Here is a 23,001-nt window from a genome sequence, read left to right as displayed (position 1 = left end):
GTGAAAAGTAATGGATCTAATAGTTTTTATCTACACTCAAGATTTATTGACTTAAGACAAGCTCAGACATCTTACTGAAAAGTTTCTTGTACATTAGTTTTATTTCTAGTGTACTAAGATATTTAGTACTAAAAACTAAAACAATAACAACTGATAAGATTTTGTGTTTTAGCTGTGTGTCTTTGTGTAGAACCATGAAATGTACTTGTACAACACAAAAATAACTTTTTGCCCCAATCTGACCAGGCAGCATGGTGCATCCATAAATTACATAGAAATGTGGAACTAAAGAACTATAGGCTTTTGCAAGAATTCCCTCTAGGTCTTCTTCATTTTCTCATGTGCCTTTTGTGATGAGTAGTTCCAGTGGTACAGTTTGTGTTGGAGACGTGAGTTGATATTCTGAACCGTGTCTCCACAAGACACTTCTCACTGAATGTAATGCCTACCTGAGGGACATGTTCCAGAAATACAGAAATTACTCCATTGATAATAGGAGCCACACTGGCATGGTTTAATTCTCAGACAAGAGTGCATTGAATTTGGCCATGGATCTCCACAAATGCGAAAGGAAATACAGATCCTATGGCTCTATATGCATTTCTCAAGGATGCAAGAAAGGGTGTAAAGCAGAGAATAAATCAAAGTACATCTCAGCAGATGCATTCAAAGCTGTCTTCCTCTGGTTTGCCCTCGCTGCAGGGCTGCACGTGCACCTGCCACAGGGCAGCCTTTTGAAGACCCCATGTAAAACATGGGTGGGGCCCTGTCAGAAGAAATGCGATTTCCAGAGTGTATATGCTCGTCATGCAGAAAGGTCACGGACCAGATGGGCTGGTTTATGACTTTAAAGCAAGTGTTCACTGCCTTCTGGATTCTATAGTTTTATCTGGGGAACGCTTTAGAGATGGGTTTGTAGACGTTTTAACTCTGACACATATGAATTTGTTTGTTTTTTATCCAAATTTCAAAAGCTGTGATTGTAAACAGTAGCTTTATAATAGCTTGTAGAGAAGTGTACACTCACCGGCCACTTTATTAGGTACACATGCTCGTGCGTATGCGAATCCAATGACAGAAACTCAATTCAGTTAGATATCCAGAGGTGCTAGAGACTTTTCGCTGAAGTTCAAGCCGAGCATCAGAATGGTAAGGAAAGGGAACTTAAGTGAAGCTGAATGGCAGCATGGCCATTCAGCTTGATGTACTGGGATTTTCATGCACAACCTTTTCTCGGATTTACAGAGAATGGTCCAAATAAGAGGAAACAACCAGAGAGCAGCAGTGTCAGTGCATCAAAACTTGAAGCAGATGGCCTACAGCAGCACGAGGCCACACAGGTACTGCTCCTGTCAGCTAAGAACACAAAACCCAGGCTTTAATTCACACAGCTAGCTGAGTACTGCTGGTTGACCATCCTTTTTTCACCAGAGTATACCCGTCTTGTGATGGCTTTTTCCAGCAGGGTAATGTCACAAAGCTCAAGTAATCTCTAACCGGTTTCTTGACTGTGACAATAAGTTCACTGTACTTCAGTGGTCGCCACAGTTGCTTGAGCTCATCTAACAGAGAACCTCAGGGATCTGGTGGAGTGAGAGATTTGCATCATGGATATGCAGCCGTCCAGTCTGCAGTAACGGTGAGATGCTCGTGCTGTCATGTTAATATGGACCAAGATCTCTTAGGAGTGTTTCTAACACTTAGCTGAATCTGTGAAGAGAAGAAGTATTAACACAGTTCTGAAGGGAAAAATGGGGTCCAACTTAGCTGTAGCAAGGTGTACCTAATAAAACGGCTGGTGACTATAGCTCTGTAATGGAAAGAATCCTTTATATACTTAAGTTTCATTTATTATTTTATTCAACAGGGGCAGGACCCATTAATTAGCTGTTTAATATAACACATATAATACAAAAGCATTTAAAAAAATCTTAACATTATATCCTATTTACCTGTATGATTTACCAAAATAAACATGTTAATAGTTTTCTTTCTTAACAGTTACCATTGTAAATACAACGCAGTACAATTAGAAAAAAAAAAGAAAATATTTTTTAAAAGAACTACATTGAGAAAAACAGGTATTTTCAACTGCGATATGTTTTTGTAGATCACACACAGCATTTGTTTGTTATTTGTTCATCACTTAGGGAAGAACAGCTATGAAATTGATGCATTTGCATTTGGAAACTGTTGCTGCAGACACACAATATGTAGTCAAACAAGCTCTCAGTGCGAGTTTAACCAGCCATCCTTAGGTTGCAGAAACAAATCAAAATCTATCAGAGAGACAGCAGGAACGCTGAGAATGGAAAAATAAAAAATAAAAGAAATAAACAGTACAGCTTGGTACATTCTGTGATAGAAAAAAAAGTGCACTTTGAGTTTAACAACATTAAAGGACCTAGAGGTCCATAGGAGACAGCTGTGGTGGCAAAGCTTTCAATATTAAAGAAAAAGCTCCTCAGAAAAAGAATGCAGTTAATAGAAGAAAGCTCTAGAGTAGAACGGTGGATCGTTATCCACATCTGTCATGAAACTTCATTAGTGCAAATATTGAGACTTTACCCCGAGGTGCAAATCATTCATTCACCATTACTCAAGAACAACATTCTTTAAAGGGCAAAAGATCGACATTAACCAGTATGCTGAATACAGAATAGGAGAAGGGAATGTTAAAAAGGCTTATGATCTGAACCATATATCATCTTCGAAACATTTGGAGAAAGTAAGATAGCAAGGACACACATGGCTTGTGTTGTTACCGGGTCACAAGTGTCTGCTGATGATCCGATGTGCCAAAGCATTCAAAGGTATTATTCAGGAAAAGAAGAATAAAATGTGCTGTCTGCTCTGATAGACCCGAATGCAGCAAATCTGATGACATTGTTTCATTGAACAGATAGGCAGTGACCCAAAGTATTCACAGCGGCATCCAGTGATTTTTTTTTTTATTTAAGGTAAAATGGCGCAAAGTTATTGGTTTGCGAAATGAATCTCAATCGCACCGATGAAGATCAGCTGAAGAATATCAATGTAACACAACAGCAGTAAAGTTTGGCAAAATCCTTCACACCTCAGTATTTTTACTGGAATACTATGTCCACTTCCTTACCCAATTTCTAAGTTCAGTCCCTTCTAATTTGCAACTGCTACAAACATCTGATTTTGTGAAATTCTCTCTGTGCAGAAAAGAGGCTAAATGCACTACAACAATTATCTGTGAAAAACTGCCACTTTCTGTTTTGGAAGCATCAATGTTTGACAAACAGTAACCTTCATTACTCATCTAGGACAAAAAAAAGAGATCTTTTTCTCTTGATGCAGATAATTTTTTTTGTTGTTGTCTCTAAATCACATACTTAGTGCTGTTCTTCACGCTGACATGTCATGGACGTGACAAAATAATAACAAGAATTTCTGGAAATGTGCTGAACTTGAGCTTTGGTGACATTTTAAAGCAGCTTCTGACATTATTTTTTTTCATCTAGGCAGTGAATCAGGGACATCATTATCAGAAGGAAATGAACCCCTTGCTTCAATCAAACCCAAGGTAAAAGAACTCGTCTCTCTATAGACGTGTATTTTATTTGTTTTTATTTAAAATGCAATATAAACTACAAACTTTTTGGGGTAGATGAGGACATGTTTTTTTTTTTTTTTTCACACACTCAAATGCGATGCACTCCAGTGTCTTACTGTGAAAAGACTAGCTCCCATTAACCAGAACTGACATGCCGTCTAACCTCTTTGCGTATTGGATTATTAATAGCCTTGGCAAAGAGAAGACAATAGTTTATAAAATTGTAAGCACCACTGATGTACACCATGCATTGCCTTAGAAACAAACGGCCTTGAAGCCCAGAGTTAGGCATAAAAAAAAATAAAAAGAAAGTTGGAAAATCATAATCAGATGGTTACCAGTGACTGCAATATTTACTCTAAATGTCAACTGTCAGATGGATGTGTAGGCTGGGGCTTATCTTGCTCTCAGAAGACTCCAAATAAACTTGGAGTATGTCAGGTACTGTGCTTTTCTTCTCCCGGAACTGCTGTTGTCATTTTCACAATGGCATTTTTTCCTCGTTTTCTTTTTTTTTTTTTTTTTAACAGATTATCATGCTTGACAGGCTTCATATCTGGAAACTATCTGATAAGAAGTTTAATTTTGCTGGGAAATTTGAGGTACACATTTGATTTGAGCTTCTGAAAATTAAAAGAGCACATCTTTTCCCTTTCTGTGGTGCAGAAGATTCAGTTGTCTTTAACGCAGAACAACAATTAGACATGGCCCACGTTGTTTTACTTGCCTGCAGATTAAAGTGAAATTCAAAAAGAATAAAATTCTAAGTAGTAACCTCTTATTACTAGAGAAGGAATTGTTTAATAATTCCAGGTTTCATTTAAGTTTAAAGCTGAACTACCTTCTGCTGCATAACAAAAATCTTCTTACTGGTGGGAGAGACGGTCTGAAATGTTTCGCACCTAACATTTTGTAATTTTTAACAAAAAGGTGAGAAAAATTTGATTGCATAACCCTAATGTAGAGTGGATTAAAAAACTGAGAACAATGCGGATCATTTAGAATTGTTGTCAACATTATTGTGCCCTACAAATAGCACCACATAATTATTTGTGGAAGACACATTTTTGGTGCAAAAATAATACTGACCATCATAAAAATAACTAATTCTCACGGTGAAGCATGGTGGGGCGAGCATCTTGTTTTGAGCTTTTTGTTTCTTCAGCTCAAACTGGGACTACAAGTGAAGATGGAGGGAATTATAAGCAGTTCCAATTACAGCTCAATGTTACTGCAAAACCTACAGGCTTTTCTTAGAAAACTAATCATGCAAAATAATTTCCAAACCTATCCGTCCAAATCGGCCATAAAATTTGCGGGTTCAACAGAAGAAGATTCTTAGAACGAGCCAGCCAGAGTCCAGACCTGAGTCTGATTTTTAGAGGAGAGGGCAAATAATACCAAGTCAAGATGTGCCATGCTGATAGGACCCCTAACCAAAAAAAAAACAATAACAAAATGAAAAGATGCATCATCAGCTAGAAGTTATCTAAAACCAATATTTCACTTTCTCTGTTTTCACCTAAAAAAAATTATTTATTTATTTTATTTTATTTTTTTAAGTTGAGTTGTATAGGTTCTAGGTCATACTAAAGGCATACAAAGTTCAGAAGTTGTTTATCTTGGTCTCAAGTCGTTTACATCGCAGAAAATAAGCATTCCAACAGGGCTGTGCTATCTCTTCATGCTCACTGTCTGTCAAATTTGTTTTGGTCCTTGGAGAGAAGGAAGCTTAGCGAATTGAGTTATTTTAAAATAGGTTCAAAACCTCCTCTAATACATCTGTTGCTTTCATTAAAAAAAACAATAAAAACAAAGAATGATAAATAATCTAGCATTGCAAACATGTCACAGTATACCGCTCAGTCTCACTGAGACTGAATCCCAGCCTTTATCTGGGCTGTATTGTGTACTATTTATCCATCTGAGCGCCCTGCTGTGGCAGTGTATGAATGGATCCAGTTGTCCTTGGAGGCTTCTGCAGACATTATATCGCGCCAGCACTTGCTAAAGCACAGCCGCGTCTCTGTGCTTGTCCATCTCTTTACGGGTGTACACAACCATGTGATGTGTTACAAAGGAAGACAAAGGGGTTGCATCACAGATCGTGCTACTGCAAAATATGCAACTCCCTCCAACCACCCACCCAAACGCTTCTGATTTATTGATGAAAAGCAAGGTACCCCGGCGAGAACGCATGTTGTCTCCCATGTGTTTGAATAGTCTTTGTGGTATTTGTAAGAACAGATGTAAAATATCTCCTTAGCTGCAGGAACAAACAAGATGGATGTTTTTTCCCTTTTTGTTGTATTTAACCAACAAACTGTATGACTGCTCAGTGAAGGGATGTTATTTGATTGAATGTCCACTGAAATGGATATTAGTATTGACTGGGAGCTCAAACACGCAGCTCTACAGCATCTACAGCTGTAATGCTGAAATTAGACTTAGAGGCAAGTCATGATTTACATATTAAATAGCAGCTGCGCAGGATTTCTGCTTGTTTTCTTTGTTTTCTTCAAGGCTTTGCATCCTCATACACCCTTACAGTGAATACTATTATAATGTTTTTAGAGCATCCTGGCACCGCTGCAATTCTTTCTCTCTCTGCTAAGAGCTACAGCTTCCTAGACAACAAAAATGCTCCAATCTCTGAGCTTTATGTTGCCATGGCTTCTATATTTATTTATTTATTTTTTGTAACATGTGATGTAGTTTCTTTGGCAGCTTTTTTTAAAATCTAACATGATGACATGTGTTTTGTTATTGTCTCTCATGCTGGCAGGCGCACAAATGAGAAAATGCAAATAATGATAGAGGAATACTTAAACGTAAATTAGAATTGCAAGATATTTAAACAAATACAAGTTTGAACTTTAAGTGGAGTTGCGAAGGTGTAAAGCAAACAGTGTTTTTTTTTTTTTTTCTCTCTCTCTGGGAGCTATTTGGAAAGCGTACTTTCAATACACGGACTAACTTTGCAGAGGCAGCGTACCTGCACACGTTAAATGAAGAGGAATTATTCTCTTTATCCTACGCCTGTATTTGGAGTGTAATAAATTAAAATTCCAAGAATTTAATCACTCTTGCCAAGTCCCACTTAACATTTTGAAGTCCAATTTACACTTCGGTTGCAGGGACCCTTGTCCTTGAAAATTGCTTCCATTAACTTTTATACAATGTTCCTGCCCATCAAACAGTCAAAGTGGTTTTTGGAAAGCGGTAAATGCTTCTGTTACACATAAAAATCAACTCCTTAGAACAGCTCGTTTACGTTACTGCTTAAAAGGTATTAGAACAAAAAGAAAATAATTCATTTTCATATACATGGAGAGGTCAGATCTATAAAGATATAAAACTATATAAATTAAACAGAATATTTACTGTGGTGTTGGTGATGTTGCCTCTTCACTTTCTTGTTCCTTTGCAGTTTTGCAACTTTGCACCAAAACCTTTCTGGGGACGTAAATGATGCCCTCCACTGCTGAACTTTTTTTTCCCAATCATGCATGAGCATTTTCTTGTTTTGTGCCTGCTTTTGTCTTTGAGAATCTAGTCATAGGCTTCTAACTGGAAATTTATTAGGCTTTATAAGACTGACCCAAATGAGGATCAGAACCAAAACGAATAGGAATAGAGTGTTTATGTAAGGTATATAAGCCATGAATTGAATTAAGTTATTTTTATTTCTTGGTCATGGTTATGATTGCCATCCACCTTGCATGCAGGATCAGGGCAATACCTGGACTTTGGCATGAGTGAAAGAATGACTACAATTACATGTGAGACTTTTTAATGACTATTTCTGAAAATTCTTTACTACAATGAACAATAAACTATAGTTTAATTACATATATGCAAAATGGTTTGTTTCCAGGCACAAAATAGAAGAAGGAAGGGACAAAACTCTAATGCTCGCAGAGGACTTGTAAAAGGATTCAACTGAATCTGAGATGTTTGATTCTTCTAGCAGCTGTTAGTCTAAATTGGTGGATGTTTGCTTTAGTTGTTTCTTGTAATTACCAAATAAACTAGCATCATTATGGTACCATCAATCAGGCAAAATTATGTAATAATAAATCTACTTTGTTCATTTTTTTGTAGATTTTTAAAAAAAAAATCTGCTTTGGATTTATGCAAAATAGTTTGTTTTTTTTGTTGTTGTTGTTTTTATTGACAGCAGTCTTAAATATGTCATGTTGCTGGCAGTGTGCTGTAAAATATAGCAGTAAACAAACCATGAAAAATTTGCCTCCTAAGTGGATGAACTGTTTTCAGGAAGAGCGACAGCAGCAAACATTGCACTTCTGGATGAGAAGGCAGACCAACCAGAGGCAAACGCTTGAATCTCCTGCTGCCAGGCGAATATTGTGCAGAAGATTATACTGTAATTCCACATTAAATATGCTCTGGTTTGCTCTTATCCAGAGGCGCAAGATGTTAATGGTTGATTGCACAACTGATGTATAGCCCAAAAATGATTATGGATGCTGTTTAACAAATGAATCTTGCATCTCTTCCGAGTAATAACTCATCTTGCGATATTTCCTCCCTGGCTGCAATCATTCACGCCGTGCTAAAGGAGCAGTGTTTTCATTTACTGGTAAGTGAAAGATCTATAGTTGTGCCCTGCGTACATCACGGATGGGGAGGATGCGCTCATTTGGGGAGAAATGAAGTCATGCTCCCACAGAAACAGGCGAGGTTAGGACCCTGACTCGTAGTCACAATGTGATGATACTTGGAAGTCGCAGCTGGAGTCAAAATTTAATAAGTGATCCTTCAGGTAAATCTGCGAGGCTGCGGGAGAAGTGGCTCAAGGACAATGGAATCTAAGATGGGCTTCTGAGAGTGCATGATGATGGGACTCCATTGTTAAAATGTCATAGGGTAAGATGGTGAGTGTAATGGTATGTGTTGTCATGACTGTCTGGCTTTATGGTCTTTTCCCCAGAGAGTGGATGGACGTGCTCAGCCCTCCTATTATGCCTCCCAGCCAGCAGAGAAGGTCAGGCAACACAGAGAACAATTGGGAAAGTCTACTCAGAGGTATGGTAACCTTCATTTTAGTCCTTTTACCCCCGCTCTGCCTTTTATGTCCTTGGGAGTATTGAAGATGGCAAACAGTCTGTTGCTTTAAGACTAGTTACACGAAAGCATTCAGCTAATGGAAAGAGTCGCTGCTGAAAGAGCTTTCAGAGATGTTAAATTTCCTCCAAGGATGCGGGCAGGAAGATGGGACAGCAACTGAAAGTGTATCTAATTAGGCCTAAGAAAAAAAAAAAAAAGTCATGAGTGGAGCTCTCTGTCCTTCACATAACACCATAGGTCAGAAGAGACAGGCTCATTACAGGCCTGTACCCCCCCCCCAGACACATCCGCAAGGTTAACTGATGAAACCTTTCCAGTTTACTACATCACTTTTAAAACTCTCACAACGTGTCACATAATTAGTTTTCATTATTTTTGCCCACGTTCGAATAAGATAAAATGCTCATCTCGATGCGTTCCATAACCTTTTTAGCATTTAACTGCCTGTCAGTTTAACAGCTCAGTTTCTGCACTTTAAGGTAGTGGGGGATTACAGGGAATCTCTTTACGGCTTCATAATTTGGTTCTGCGTCTGGGTGTCTTAGGGCTTGATTGATTAGGGAAAAAATGGCAGCGGCAGAAAACTTTTAAATCCACCTGGGTCTGAAGGTCACCATACAAGCTGTATTCTATTAAAAGTTGACAGAGTAGGCCTTCATTCGCATCTGGCATTGCAGTGCTACTGAAAATACAAAAAAAAAAAACTAAATAAATCTGTGCAATCGTGATTGGAATCAATGCTTTCTTGTTTGATTTTGCATGTTCTAAATATGAGGTTTTCACTGTGGTTTTCTTGGCTTTAATACAGGAGGGGGTAGCATGGTGAAAGAAGAGGAGAATGGAGATGAATATTTGAAACTCCTCTATGATCCTTGCCTCAACTGCTATTTTGATCCTGAGTCAGGAAAGTACTATGAACTAGCTTAACTCAAAGCCCATTACCATCAGATTGAATAAATCACATTAACAGGAGATGAATTGCTTCGAGATTTTACTTTTTTTTCTTTCTTTTTTTTTTCTGAGCTGAGCTTTATTGATCGGAAGTGAATTCCCTTTTCACCAAAACCCCTTCCTGTGTTAGCTCCTTTGTTCCTGAAAACTAACGTCAGCTTTGTTTTGCCATGTGTGGTTAGTCATGCTAGATTGTAAGGTATTGGGAAACTCTCTAAATCAAACACATGGCCCTTTGCAAGTGAGGGCTCATTCACTTCTGATGACAAAGAGAGGCTTTTCATAAGTCTTGGCTTGGGAGTTAATATAGAAATCTTCTAAAAGAATTTGCCGGCGCTTCTTTTTAACGTTATAGTGTCTTAACATTTAAATTTAAAAGATTTATGGGGTTTTTTTTGTTTTGTTTTGTTTTTTATTGAATGTATGCACAAAAAACCCCCGACAACATCAAAATACATTGATGTTTTCATAGTATCTGGAATAAATTTGATTTGAAAAATGTGGTTCCGGTCTCTTGTGTTTGTTTTCTTTCTAATTAGTCAGAGCTGTCCAAGAATACAATAATGAAATGAAAGATGATTGATTTTAATACATTCAACTGGATTTAAGATACTCCAGGCTCTTTTCATGGTGTTTAACTGTAACTAGGAGTAGCAGCTGGTGGGCTGCTGATTAGACTGGCAGGTCTCACCAATTCCCCCCACCCCACAACACTACCCCACAACACTTGTCACACCTGAAGCCACGGGGTATTGATTCACCATTTTTGTGGCTGATAAAATTACGGCACAAAATGAATCAAAAAACAAAAGAAAGAAAGAAGAAAAAAAACAATGTTTTTCTATTCTGTTCTAAATGCACTGCATTTCATTCAGTAAGCTTGAGTAGAAAGTGATAGCATGTGCATAATTGTTATTTTAACATAAAGTTCTGATGAGAAGCTAACATGCAGTCATCGACAAGTTGTGATTTCTTTGAGATTTTGTCTAATTAAGACAGATTTACAATTATGCATCCTGGCTGAAATACCTATATACACTTATTCCACATTTTCATATAAATGTACTTAAGCAGGGTTGAGAAAAGCCAAACACCTTTTGTAGCCGTCAACAAGGACTTGTTATGATTATTTCTGGATATTTGACCTTTTTTCTCATCAATCGATCTCATTTGTTATGCCATAGAAAGGGCAATTACAATGCACAGCAGGAATAAAAGCAGTCAGCCTATAGTGCCATACATTCATGAGACATAAAACATTATTGGGTCCTATAAGATCATTAAGCAACTTTGTGAATGTAAGAACAAGTGAGTTTTTAATTTATTTGCTCTATACCTGGGAAGAAGATACCAGCATCCAGATGGAAGCAACTGGAAGCCATTATTGAGAGGGTGATCATGCTGTTGCTCTAACATCTATTTTTCTTTTACAGCTGGCCTAGTCTTATACATGTGAGTAAGGTCCTTCAGGTTTATTCCAACAATTTTAGCTACATAATTTGATAATATTCTGAAGTCTAAACCCTGTGATCAGAAATGGAAGCACTCATTTAATTTGTCCGTTTCCTGGCACGGACCAGGCATTTTTACTAAGTTCATTAATTTACATTAGGGTTGAGGTGGGTGTAGTTCCACAGTCTTAATCATCAACCTGCTTTGTACTGTTTGCTTTTGGATCCTTATTGTTCTCCAACAACAGTTTTAACCTTTTGGGTTGTTGATTTAAAGTGAGATTGAAACATTTGATGACAGCTTTCCGTTTTAGGATTCCATCCACTTGGTGAAAAGCACCAGCTAAGTTGGCATGCATTACACTTAGCACTGTACGTCATTCTGGGTTTGGAAAACAGGAACAGTGTCTCCTCCTCACACAGTTCCTGTCATTTTGTTCAAGAGGGCCAAGCTTTGTCTTTGTCTGATCATAAAACTTTCCTCCAGAAGGCATTTGACTTGTCCTTATGGGCAGCTCCAATTTTCAATTCCTCTTTAATTTTTGAGGAGGCCTTTTGCTTTCGGCCCCCCTATCAGTAAGTATTAATGTTAAAATGATTTCGCTGTGGAATTAATAGTCGGCTTTGAACGTGGTATTTCTTGCATTGTTAAATAACATGAACAGTTTGCTTGTATCTGAGGGAAACTGAGTTAAAACTGGGAAACAACTTGGTGTACAAATAATTCAGTGATCTTTAGCATGTGTAAAATAAATAATTTTGCAGAGAGAAAAAGAAAAAAACAGGCTAAGGTTGCTCTGGGAATAACACTAACCTTAACCCGATTGAAAAAGCAGAGGTTATATTTAAAAAGAACAGGAGCAGGCCTTGAAACCACACCGTTTGAATTATTTCCACTATCTCTGTGGTCAAACATCTCCTCCAAAACCTTGTTAATGATTACAAACAGTTTGTTTTCTCTGCAACTTGCTGATGGACATTTATCTAAATATTAGTGCAGCATCATGTATGTATTTTTTTGTTATATATATATAATGTTTTTAAAAATCATTGATGTTGTATAATAATTTTACTGTAGAATTATTGGTAAAATCCATTATTAAAAGACCCAATTTAATGACTTTGATGCCCATAATGACTGCATGTGAACTTCCATCTGGAAATATATTCAGTGCAATATCCAGGTTACAATATTCAGTTTAATAATTCATTGTTTCAAGTTAATAGTCTTGACCTCTAACAAAACCTTGGAAACAGAGTTCAGCAATTTTGATTCCTAATGCTCTCATAACTTACAAAATACAGGTAGTGGAAACTGTGCTGCGGCACGGATGTTAAAAAGACATTGAATGTTACATAAGGAGCTGTCATAAATTAACTACAAGTCATACATTTTAAACATGATCTCAATGTTTTATATCATAATTCATGACTGAGTGGGATATGTCCAGGGATTACCTGCGAGTTTGGCCTCCTTGGTTTCAAGCATAAGTTTGGGGGTCATGGTGACGATATCCCATGGTTCTCAAACTGAGACACAGCTGCCACTGCAGGTACTTGACTGCCTATAGTAGTACTCACAAAAAGATATTATTTGAAAATGTATTGTAATAAATGTAATGTCCAACTAACATGCACCAATAACCAAACACTTTACTAACTGTCATTGTTAAATGTTAAAATTGATAAATGGCAACATTTTCATCTACACTTGCGTAATTCTGTGAGCTTGTATGACTGTGATGAATGGGTGTTCAGACAGGGCCAGGTTCTGCTGCGGGTTTCTTTCTGTTCCAGATTACAACCCCATGCTCGTTCATTCACGACTTGATTTAATCTGTGATAATAAACTTTTTTACTATTTGGCAAAATACACTTGACCGTGTTGTGTAATGATTAAAATTGAATTGTGCATGTAGCTTGATGAATTTGAATCTGTCTAAAGGACTGAATTGTTTTGATTTTAAATTTCAGAAAATGAATTGCATGTGCCTGTTTAGCAAAATTGTTTAAGATATTTGGTATTTTGTGCTTCTTGTACTGTTGTTCCATTTCAAATGATACTTATCAGAGTACTTACTGCACAGTATTTCATTTCTTCTACTTTCTGAATATTATTGCAGTTACTCTTATTGTAAACTACTTTTTGGCTAATGTACTAACTTCTGGTCACTTAACTTGATAATGAACAATCATGTTTTAACCAACAATGGACAGATACACCCACACAGCATATGGTGGTGTAAGAGTCCTGGCATGGACCTAACGTTCCTGATTCTCATGTTATTTTCTGTCTGCCAAGTCTGCTGTGGCATTTGGAGGGCAAGTAAGTATACAGTATATCTTGTCAATAAAATAAGTCTACACCTGTGAGACTAGGAAGCTTAGATTTCCAGGTACTTTATTTGCTTCACTGAAAATGTTTGAACCAAATATTCAGCAAACACCAACACACATCTAGATTATTAAAAAATATACACTCGTATATTTTTTAATATACGTGGGTATATTAAAAACTTACGTTTTTAAACCAAACTTACGTTTTGGTCAAATTAGATTTGAAAATGTGTTTCTTTGAAGGTTTTTTGTTTGGATTTTATTTATTTTTACTTATATTTTTTTATCCTATAAAATATCTGAATTTGAGCTTATTTATAGTAGCCTATTTGTTTGTCTCAATAAACTCCTTTTTAGCAAATTAAATCATATGTTGTGACCAAACAACATATTATTGTTATTTTATCAAATCTATTTTAATTACTTAAGTCACTTTTTGGACGCTTATATATATTTTTTACTTCTACTTGAGTAAAATCATATTGAAGTGAAGCTACTTTTAGTCGAGTAAAACTTTTAGCTACACGGCTGTACTTAGTATCGGCGTGAAAACTCTTCGCCAAGGTGCGTCATTAAGGGGCGTGGCAACAGGTGAGAGCCTCGACCAGGAACCAGGAAGTAAACAACGATGGCTGGCTTGGAAAACGTTACGTGTAAACTTTAAAAGAAAACATTTTTACTAGCTAGTTTCACACTTTTTTAAAAACTGTTGGAACGGCGTTCTCTTTCTCTGTTGAGAAAGTTAGACTACATCGCGATGACAAAGTTTTAAAATCCAACTTTGAAGTTCTCCAGGATGTCAGCGCAACAGGTACATCTTGACCTACCTCCTGCTGAGAGTAAATGACGTGTGTATTTTGTCTTTAAATGCATTTGTAAAGTGTTTGGTATTGTATTCTGTCTGGGTCGCTTGTTAGAAAGGAAAGCCACAGTCTATGAAGGGGAAATGGACTGCAAAGAGGTTTTCCACAGAATATTCTCGATCTTACGTCAAATCGTCATTGTCCTCTCGCTGTTTGACTGAGCTAAATGTATTTTTATTTGTAGGCGCAGAAACAGAAAGTGTTGTGATCCTCTCAGCAACTTTAGCTGACTCTGATGTAGGAATTACAAGTTACAGCCTCAAATGAGGAAGTGCAGCTGCTTGTTAAAGCTCCAATTCTTCGCATGTTTGGTAAATGTGTTGCTAAAGACTGCAACAATTTATACGAATTGAAGAATTGGTGATAAATACTCTGTTCAGCTTTACTGTGAAAGGTAAATTTGAAATTAATGAGAAGATAATAAATTAATCAATCATTAAGTTAAGATTACTACTTGAATATGTGAAACTTCCATTATGTAAGCCTCCTCATTAACTCTACTGTTGAGCAGCATTTAAGTATTAATGATACTCATTAATAATTACCCCTACATCAGTAGTGTTTTCTTCTTCTCTTGATAATACTGTTGCCAAGTAATTCATTACTCCAGAGAATACTCATCCTTATTTTTGTCCCCTTCAACTGAAGTGGCGCAACATGGATGTTTCCTTATGCTCTTGTGTGTTTTAGCGAAAAACAACTGCTTTGTTACAGCTAAAAATGCATAAAATCCCAATAATCCATGTTTTCGCGTGTCATGGCCTCGCTGACTAAGCTTAAAGAGCATAATTTCATCATGATTTCATCAGTCGCTTTTATGACAACAAAATTAGCAAGACCTAAAAGGGAAAACTAAATCATGCATTGGAATATTTTACTTGTTGAGTCTAAATTATAAATACAAGTCGCAGTCTTAACAAGTAGATCAGTCATGATGATGTAAGGCTCGACGTACAGAAGCTTCTCATTCTAACGCAGCACTTTGCTTTAAAGACCAAGTTGTCAGTGATGTAATGAAGGACTGCTTAGTATGCACCAGGACTTTACAGAGTTATATATTATTACTTAGAGTGCAGGAAGATAGTACTTAGTTTGTCCAGATCCATTCGAAAGCATTATGCAAGCTCTTTGGTTTAAGCAATTATCAAGCCTAATTCCTAATTTGTGTCCTCCTTCATTTTTAATTAGCTTACCATTAGCCTATCATTAACACAATTGAATTAGGGGGTACACATCAAGTAATGTTTAACCAGCACTAAGTTCCTCATTTGTTTTTAATTTGTTTTCTGGTAAATACTCACAGTTTACTGTCCCCCATTATTTGTTTGCAAATACAGATGAATTATTAGTAAAATGGTAAAGCTTTTTGGACGCATGTCTAGACAAGAATATAATCTCGGAAGTACCTACAACATTCAATCTGAACATAAACATAAAGCCTGTAGAGATACAATTGTACCCTAGAGTTAATCTCACACAAGTACTTTACAAATAATGTATTTTTTTTTTACCTTTCAACCACAAATGTCAGCATGTTTTACTAACATTTTATATGACGGGTCATCGTTGTGAAGTGTAATAAATATTAATTTAGTGTAAGTTAATATTAGTTAACTTTTAGTTTGCCATTATCACTTGTGGCGAATTATCAGTCACAAGCCAGGTCTGACAGAGGAGACATTTTGAAAGAGGTTCTCTTGTTAGGTGAATCTAGATCTGCGCAATATACTGAATTATACTTGACGATATGTGCAATATCAATTAATTAAAAATCACACTACCACCTTACAACATTTGCTGTACCATTTCAAAATGTATTCATAAAAACTCTGCTTTCCAATAGTATATTTATCTGAGCTACTGTAATGTTGTTCTACTCTCCACAACTCACATAGAGTTTGGTGAGAATATTGTAATGATGCAAAAGTATCATAAAAAAGTATCATAACTGATATCCATTTGCCTTCGTTCAAAACGCTTTAATGGAAGAATACTAACATTATGTGTCACCTGGAACACACCATTTCCACAGTGGCATGTGGTAGTGGCAGCATTATTACGTGGGAATGCTTTGGTTTGGTTTACCAAATTGCATTATCCATCTATAAACATAACATACACTTTGATGAATACAAATACATCCCACCTTTTATTTAATTAAAATATCTTATATTTTATTCTCGCATCTCATCGTCCTTATGGAAACGCCAACAAAACCCACATACAGAAATTCCCCACACTCTCTTATTCCATGACCCCTCTCAGAACCTTTAAAAGGTTTCCTCACCGCCGGGGAAACATTTGTCTTAACACCCTGCAGAGGAACAGAAAACACAGGTGAGTAATCACATCCTAGCATTTTTAAGCAGCTTCTTTGCACTTCCCCTTTTACTTTTAGACTTCACACAAACATGTGTCTGGGTTTTACTAAACACTAGACCTTATTTGCTGCAAGTAACAATTCTTTTCTCCTCACAGACAACCGTGCTTCCTAATGAGGAGCAGCTGTGCAGGGCCTGGAACAAAAGGCTACATGCTAATTATTGAAATACCCAATAACTATTCAATAAATGGTTAAAACGTCTAGTGTGCATGTTGCTATTGAGTGCAAATTCATTATTAAGTGCAGTGCTAAACAAGGTACTAGTTAAAATGTTTTTTTTTTTAAAGTTCAAAGGTTCTTTCAAAGATCTGTACAAGTTACCGCTCTGTATTTGGTCCCACTAATTAAGACTTCTTCATTACAGGTGTGAATATTTTTCCAAGACCCTGAACGCTACCAATTAGAAAAACAACGCTAAGTGATGCGTTGCAAGTGTCACACTGCCATCCGGCCTCGTCTGTGTTTCACCGTTTCCCGTGTCTGACGGCGCCACACGTGATAAATTGTTCCTGCTGGGTCTGTTGTGCTTCGGTCACGCTCGCTGTGCTTTCTAATTATTGCTGCAAACCCTAATACTCACAAAGTCCACATTACAAAACGATCCCATGCACAGCCCTTGCTTTAGACACACCAAGGAATAATAGATGATTTGTATGATTAGTGATGGTCCAAGAAAGTGTCACTTTTTTTTGTGCTTACTCAGAGATTCACAACCCTGCTGCGGAGCTTTCGCTATGATTTATAACCCATGGCTGTTCAGCTGTCATATCTCCTGCGTGTATTTCCTTTTTATCTGTGCTACACATCATGAACCGAGCTGTTAGGTTTATGGGCTCTTTAACTACCCCACTGTTACATCTTATTGGATTCATTTGTCTTTTTAGGCCGGGTTAAGGCTTCACCCTGGCATTATTGCATCAGTGATCCTGGTTTGCGCGGCGGCAGTCGCTGCTGCCGTATTGATCATCCGAAAATACTGCTTCCCATTCAAGTAAGCAGGCTTGATTAATGAGCCGTGGCGTGATTATTTTAAACCATTAACGCAGGAGAAACTCATCAGCCTGAACTGTCACGTAACTTCATTCCAGTGAGGCGACATACAGATACTCGTTGTTGCGGCGCATGGAGGATCAGGAGTCGGCGGTGACAGAGGAAGATGGCAACAGGGGGCCCTCCACTGTGGGAGAGGAGTCAGACGAGGTCAGTGCATCGTGGCATCTCTGACTGTAGCTTTCACTCTTCTCTGTCCCCCAGCACAAGTCAACACAGCCATAACCTTCCTCATCTCATGCAACCTCCCTTTTTTTTATCTTTTGACAGGAGCTACTAGAATAAATCTCCAACTGGGACGCAGCCGCACTGACTGGAAAGGAGTTCATTATCGACGGATTGTGCGGTACAAAGGCCTGCAGCTGACTATTATTTACAGACGACCATTTTAACTTCCTGCTGCTCATCTTAAAATGTGAGATTCAATACAGAACAAGACAAGACGATGTTACAAACTCCCGTATTTGAGAAGCTGGAACCATCTAGTAATTTTTTTTCTTTCTTTGAGATTTAACTTGGGTCGGTTAATTTTTACCAACACCTTCTGATTGATCTACAGAGAATCAGATAATAGACTTGTTTCACCTGCCCTGTGGACTCATCATTTATTTAAATTCCACCCAGACTTTTATCTTTTGTTTGATGTGAGGTATTGATCCCCAGTTGCATCGTAGACTCCCACGAGTTTAGTCAGTTTCTATCAGAGAACAGATACAGCTCAAGTTGACGCCTTTGAAGTGACACCGAGCTGTCGATACGCATTAATCCTTGACCTTGTTTTTACCTCCGGCTACTGTAGGACCTTCTGATAGGTGAAGGTTGTTCCTGCAGGCATAACCTAGGGCTTAAAGAAACTAAAGGCACCATCTCTGTCTTTCATTGTCAGTATTCTTCTAAAAGGTGCAACAATAGAACATAAATTAAATATTTATTATCTGAGGTGGCAGGGAAAGATGGGCAAAATATCAGACTGCCTGTGTTTTTAGGGAGTTTATTTCTGCAGTTGAATTAGAAGGAACGTATTTTAATATTTTACTGCTCAACTCAAATCCTTTAAACTTTTGCACGTTTTTTGTTGTAGGTATCCGCTTTCAACAAGGCTGTTTTCTTTTTTTTTTCTGTTTTTGTGAAAAAGAGATAAGTAACACTCCACTGTGCAGATTCTTTCTTTTCTTAAATTAAAACATTTGTCTGTTGACCAGGGAATTCATTTTTTATGTATCTTTAGTGTTATTGGAGTTATTTGTCTTTGGTTAGACTTCAGCATCTTGCCTGCTGTACTGTCACACCGAAGCTGTTTATTGAAGATGAATGCCGCCACTGTGACAACATCCCTGCTTTGCAGATTGTCGTATTGAAACTGGGAGCACAGAGAAATAGACACCACAAGCTCTAAAATTAATTTAATTGGAAAATTGAAAAATAAATGGCCTTAGCACACTGGTGAAATTAGCTAAGGATATTAGGCATGAATAATGCATTTTTAAAAATTTAATGCATTTTTAAAAATTAAATTAATTGTTAATTAAGACCAAGTTGTTTTGAAACTACTACTTTTCAAGGCCAGAGTACCTTTTTTGCCATTCTTACTAACTATTCCTGTACTGATGACCGTTATCTTTATTAGAAAATAATTACAAAATGGACTCTGGGGGCCACAGACGAGATGCGCTTTGATTTTCAGGACACATAACCTCTCAACCTCATTGATTTATTGCTTTGGCAAACAGATATGTACCTGCGATCAATGTTGAATCGGAGTAGGTGTCGTCAGCACCAGGATTTGTGGTAGACTGTGTTCACTGTGTGTCTTCCTCCCAGCTGTATGGACAGGTTTTGTTTCAAGACATAAATATACAAAAGTGAATAGTTTCGTATTCAGAACTTAAGACATGTTTTATGTTGGACTTTTTAATGGGAGCTAAAAAATGTAGGGGGGAAATTAAGATAATGGTTTGAATGTTTTTTTTCTATGTACTGTTACATCTTAAGGTGAAGGGCTTTTCATAAATAACTGAATACTTTCCTGCATCCCTTAAACATGCCTTCAATAAATTTAGAGGAAAATGTTTTGTTGGTTAATGGAGAGAAGCTGTCGTTTCTTGAGTATTGTTATGTCACTGAGGCGGTTATATTGTAGGAGCAGCTTCCATCAGTGGTATAACACTTTAAATCCCTGTTGTTGCCGCTTCACGTCTGTCTATCTGTTATATAAATTCTGAGAGTAGTCCGCCGTTTGCACACCTCAAGTCTAAGAAAAGCGGACAGGATTACCTGCATGGCCACAAAGCAATTTTCTGCTGTGAATTGGGGTCAAACCCAAAACGTGCTTTATTCACTTAAATCACTACAACCGTGTACTACACATAAGTGTTTCAAACTTGAACATGCAAAGTAACATCTTTTTTTTTTTTCATTTTCAGAAGAAGTCAGGAAATTAAACTAAATCATGTAATGGGTTAAAAATGGCTCATTATAATCCGTTTCAAGAGTATGCAACATTTAGACTATTTTCACAGTTTCACAGGGAGGCGGCTGTTATATTGCTCTCCTCAAACCCACCAGACTCAGTTGGAGAGAGTGATAATTTTACCTCACAGATCACATGGGTTGCATCTCACACAGAGGGAATCAATCTTCAGATCTAAGCCTTTGTGTTGGAAATCTGAGTTGTTCTTAACACAAATGATCTGTAAATTACAGTGGCATCCCTTCCCCTAAAATTGTTTTTTTTTTTTATCGAAGGAACATTTTAACCTTGATGATTTATGACATAATGATATGATGGAAAAGAAATGCTGAACAAGTCGACGTTTTTCTTCATAAATGTTTTTCCTTATAGGGTTCTTGACATGAAACTCACACCAAATGTCTGTAAGCATTTGCTTTCCACACACGTAGAAACACAAAGTTCAAGATTTTTTAACAAATTAGTCCATAACCTAAGTGTGGTAAATGCATGAAGTCAAGGGAAATTATTGGACAAGTTCATGGAAACGTGTTAAATAGTTAGAAATGCAGTGTTTGGTAATGTCAACTTCAGGAGCCTTCAGTGTTGAGAAACCAATCACTTGTTTTCCACAGACGTAATTTTAAGTCACAAACTCTCCAAATCCTTGCTAAGATGAAGTTTTGATCTTTTATCTCTGATTTTAAAGTTCTTTCCACTCTTTTACAATTGGATTGAAATCGTGTGATTGACTCGGTCCTTTTAGCCGCTTTATTTTCTTTCTCTGCAATAAATCGAGAGTTTCCTTGACTGTGTGTTCAGGATCATTGTGTTTCTCAGTGAATTTCTAAAGTGGCACTTTTTAAGGTCTGTCATTGTGTTGACTCCAGGCCCACACTTCTCTGTCCATATGATGTCTTTGTCACTTGTCCTTCAAAACGTCAATGCTGACATCCTTTTTCTTCAGCAGTGGAGTTTTGTTTAGTGACAATGCATAGAGGCCATTGCTGTTCAGTGTATTGCGTGTTGCATTCATGGGAAAAAAAAAATCCATATGTTCCAAGTATTTCTGAATCTCACTGGTCTTTGAATCTTGAGAAAGTCTTCTGATTACCATTTTATCCCCTTTGTCGCAAACCTTGTGAAGAACCCCTGGTTCTCAGTGTGGACAAATGACATTCTCTCCACTTCTGGATTATGGCCTCAGTGCTGCTCGCTGGAACATTCAGAAGATTAGAAATATGTCTGTAGCCAGAACCAGCAGTATGTTTTGCAATAATATTGTTGCAACGATCTTGAGAGCTCTCTTTTCTCCTACCCATGATAAGATGCTTTTGTGATACCTTGGTAATTGGAAACATGTTTACAGACCACCACTTTGGACGAACCCAGCTGATGCTACTTTGAACTGATGGGGAGTAGGATTGCTTTATAAATACTGTCAGCTGTTTTCTTGGCTCTCCGTGGCTTTTTGCTTGTTCCTTTGCTTAATGTGTTCAATCCTTTTTTTATCACGTTCCACTTTATTGCACATTACGTAATTTGCTTTGATATCTTTGGGAATTATTTGGGTTATTTCCAATATTTGATGTGAATTTAATGTCAGTGTCCCCCAGTTAGAAATGTATTTATGGTGAAAAATATTTGTCTTCAGTGCTTTGATTGAAAAGAATTGAAAACGATGCCGGATTTGCTGGGTGCCTATTTAATGTTCATCAGCTGTTTGTATTTGCAGAAACGGTACAAGACAAAGATAGTTACCAAATAATATAGCTTAAGTACTGTAAAATATGCCTTGTGAATAAATCAGCAGTATTTCCGTGGGAGTGTTAATAAGCTAAGCTAAAACTGAATATTTAAAATTTAAACAATGTTACAGATCTCAAACATATAACTTGTAGCAGAAATATCATTAGCGTCTCTCCCAAACTATCACATCTTAATTAGATGTTTTAGTTTTTTTGATTTTTTTTACTTAAAAAAGGTAAATGATCTTCAGATGGAAATGGCTGCATTAAGAGGTGATCACCCACCAGCTGGCCAATTCCCCTTTGAAACTATTCTCCTTTCATTAACCCACTTCTGGTAAATTCTCTGCAGAGCTGCGAGCCCAACGACTTTTAAATGGACGTCGGGATTTTGAGTAACATTTTCTGACACCTTATCCAACAGAGAAGAAGGGAGAAAAAAAAAAAAAAAAGAAATTGCACCTGTCGGGGAGTTTGGAGCAAACAATGCGATGCGGTGAGCGTCACAGGATGCCGGTGGCAGTTCATAATGAATGATTAATCAGAAATTGCTTCACTGTGTTTTGTTCCACACTCTGTATTCACTCATTGTCCATGTGATCAGCACACGAGAAAATAAAACCACACTGAGGTCTTCTGTCTCTTCTTTATTGGGTTTGTCATGTTGTTGTTCTGTTTTACCGTGGATGTGAATTGTTGTAATAATGTGAATACTAAACGTTCATACATTGGTGAATTATTTGAGACATCGCATTGCTTATTAAACATATTTATCTTTTCAACTGAGCTCAATAGTGTTTGGCTTGTTCTTACTTCAAATTTTTATGTTAATTATATTCCTTATGTGAGAGTAATCCAAAATGTTTTTTTAATGATCATGAATTTTTTTTTGTCTCACTTTTTTCAGTTGTTGCTATTTCTTCTTCAAAATTTTAATTAGAATTTGACATTTCTTTCCACAGTTTTATTGTCTTTGACTCTTTGAGTTCCCCTGGACCAGTCTGGCAGTACACAAGGGCCCCCTTCTGATTCTCTCTGGTATTACACCTTCATTTAGTCTCATTTTAATTTCATGATGTTGAAATAAATATTAAA

The 23,001-nt window shown here is 37.1% G+C and overlaps 1 protein-coding gene and 1 long non-coding RNA gene across 7 annotated transcripts in view; both read left to right on the top strand.

The window, feature by feature from the left end:
* The window catches only part of cfap20dc (CFAP20 domain containing), a 44,853-nt gene extending 35,207 nt beyond the window's left edge, over nt 1-9,646 (top strand). For 2 of the 6 annotated variants that reach the window (XM_008408748.2, XM_017304619.2), the window contains 3 exons: nt 3,492-3,553; nt 8,538-8,632; nt 9,483-9,646. In XM_008408748.2, coding sequence (XP_008406970.1) covers nt 3,492-3,553; nt 8,538-8,632; nt 9,483-9,601 — 276 coding nt within the window. In that variant the 3' untranslated portion in view covers nt 9,602-9,646. Of the gene's footprint in view, nt 1-1,245; nt 1,639-3,491; nt 3,554-7,311; nt 7,675-8,537; nt 8,633-9,482 lie in introns of those variants that run through there. The other 4 variants (XM_017304617.2, XM_081607084.1, XM_081607083.1 and 1 more) reach the window with 4 other exon arrangements.
* Nucleotides 9,647-13,994: 4,348 nt separating this feature from the next.
* Nucleotides 13,995-22,693, top strand: LOC145551679 (uncharacterized). Its single transcript, XR_014087577.1, has 4 exons — nt 13,995-14,224; nt 17,544-17,650; nt 17,748-17,859; nt 17,980-22,693. It is a non-coding gene; the product is annotated as an uncharacterized LOC145551679 (long non-coding RNA).
* The last annotated feature ends 308 nt before the right edge of the window (nt 22,694-23,001 follow it).

This window comes from Poecilia reticulata, chromosome 5 (assembly GCF_904066995.2).
Source record: "Poecilia reticulata chromosome 5, P_reticulata-male-v2, whole genome shotgun sequence".
Lineage (NCBI taxonomy): Eukaryota > Metazoa > Chordata > Actinopteri > Cyprinodontiformes > Poeciliidae > Poecilia > Poecilia reticulata.
This window is presented reverse-complemented; position numbering and strand designations above follow the sequence as displayed.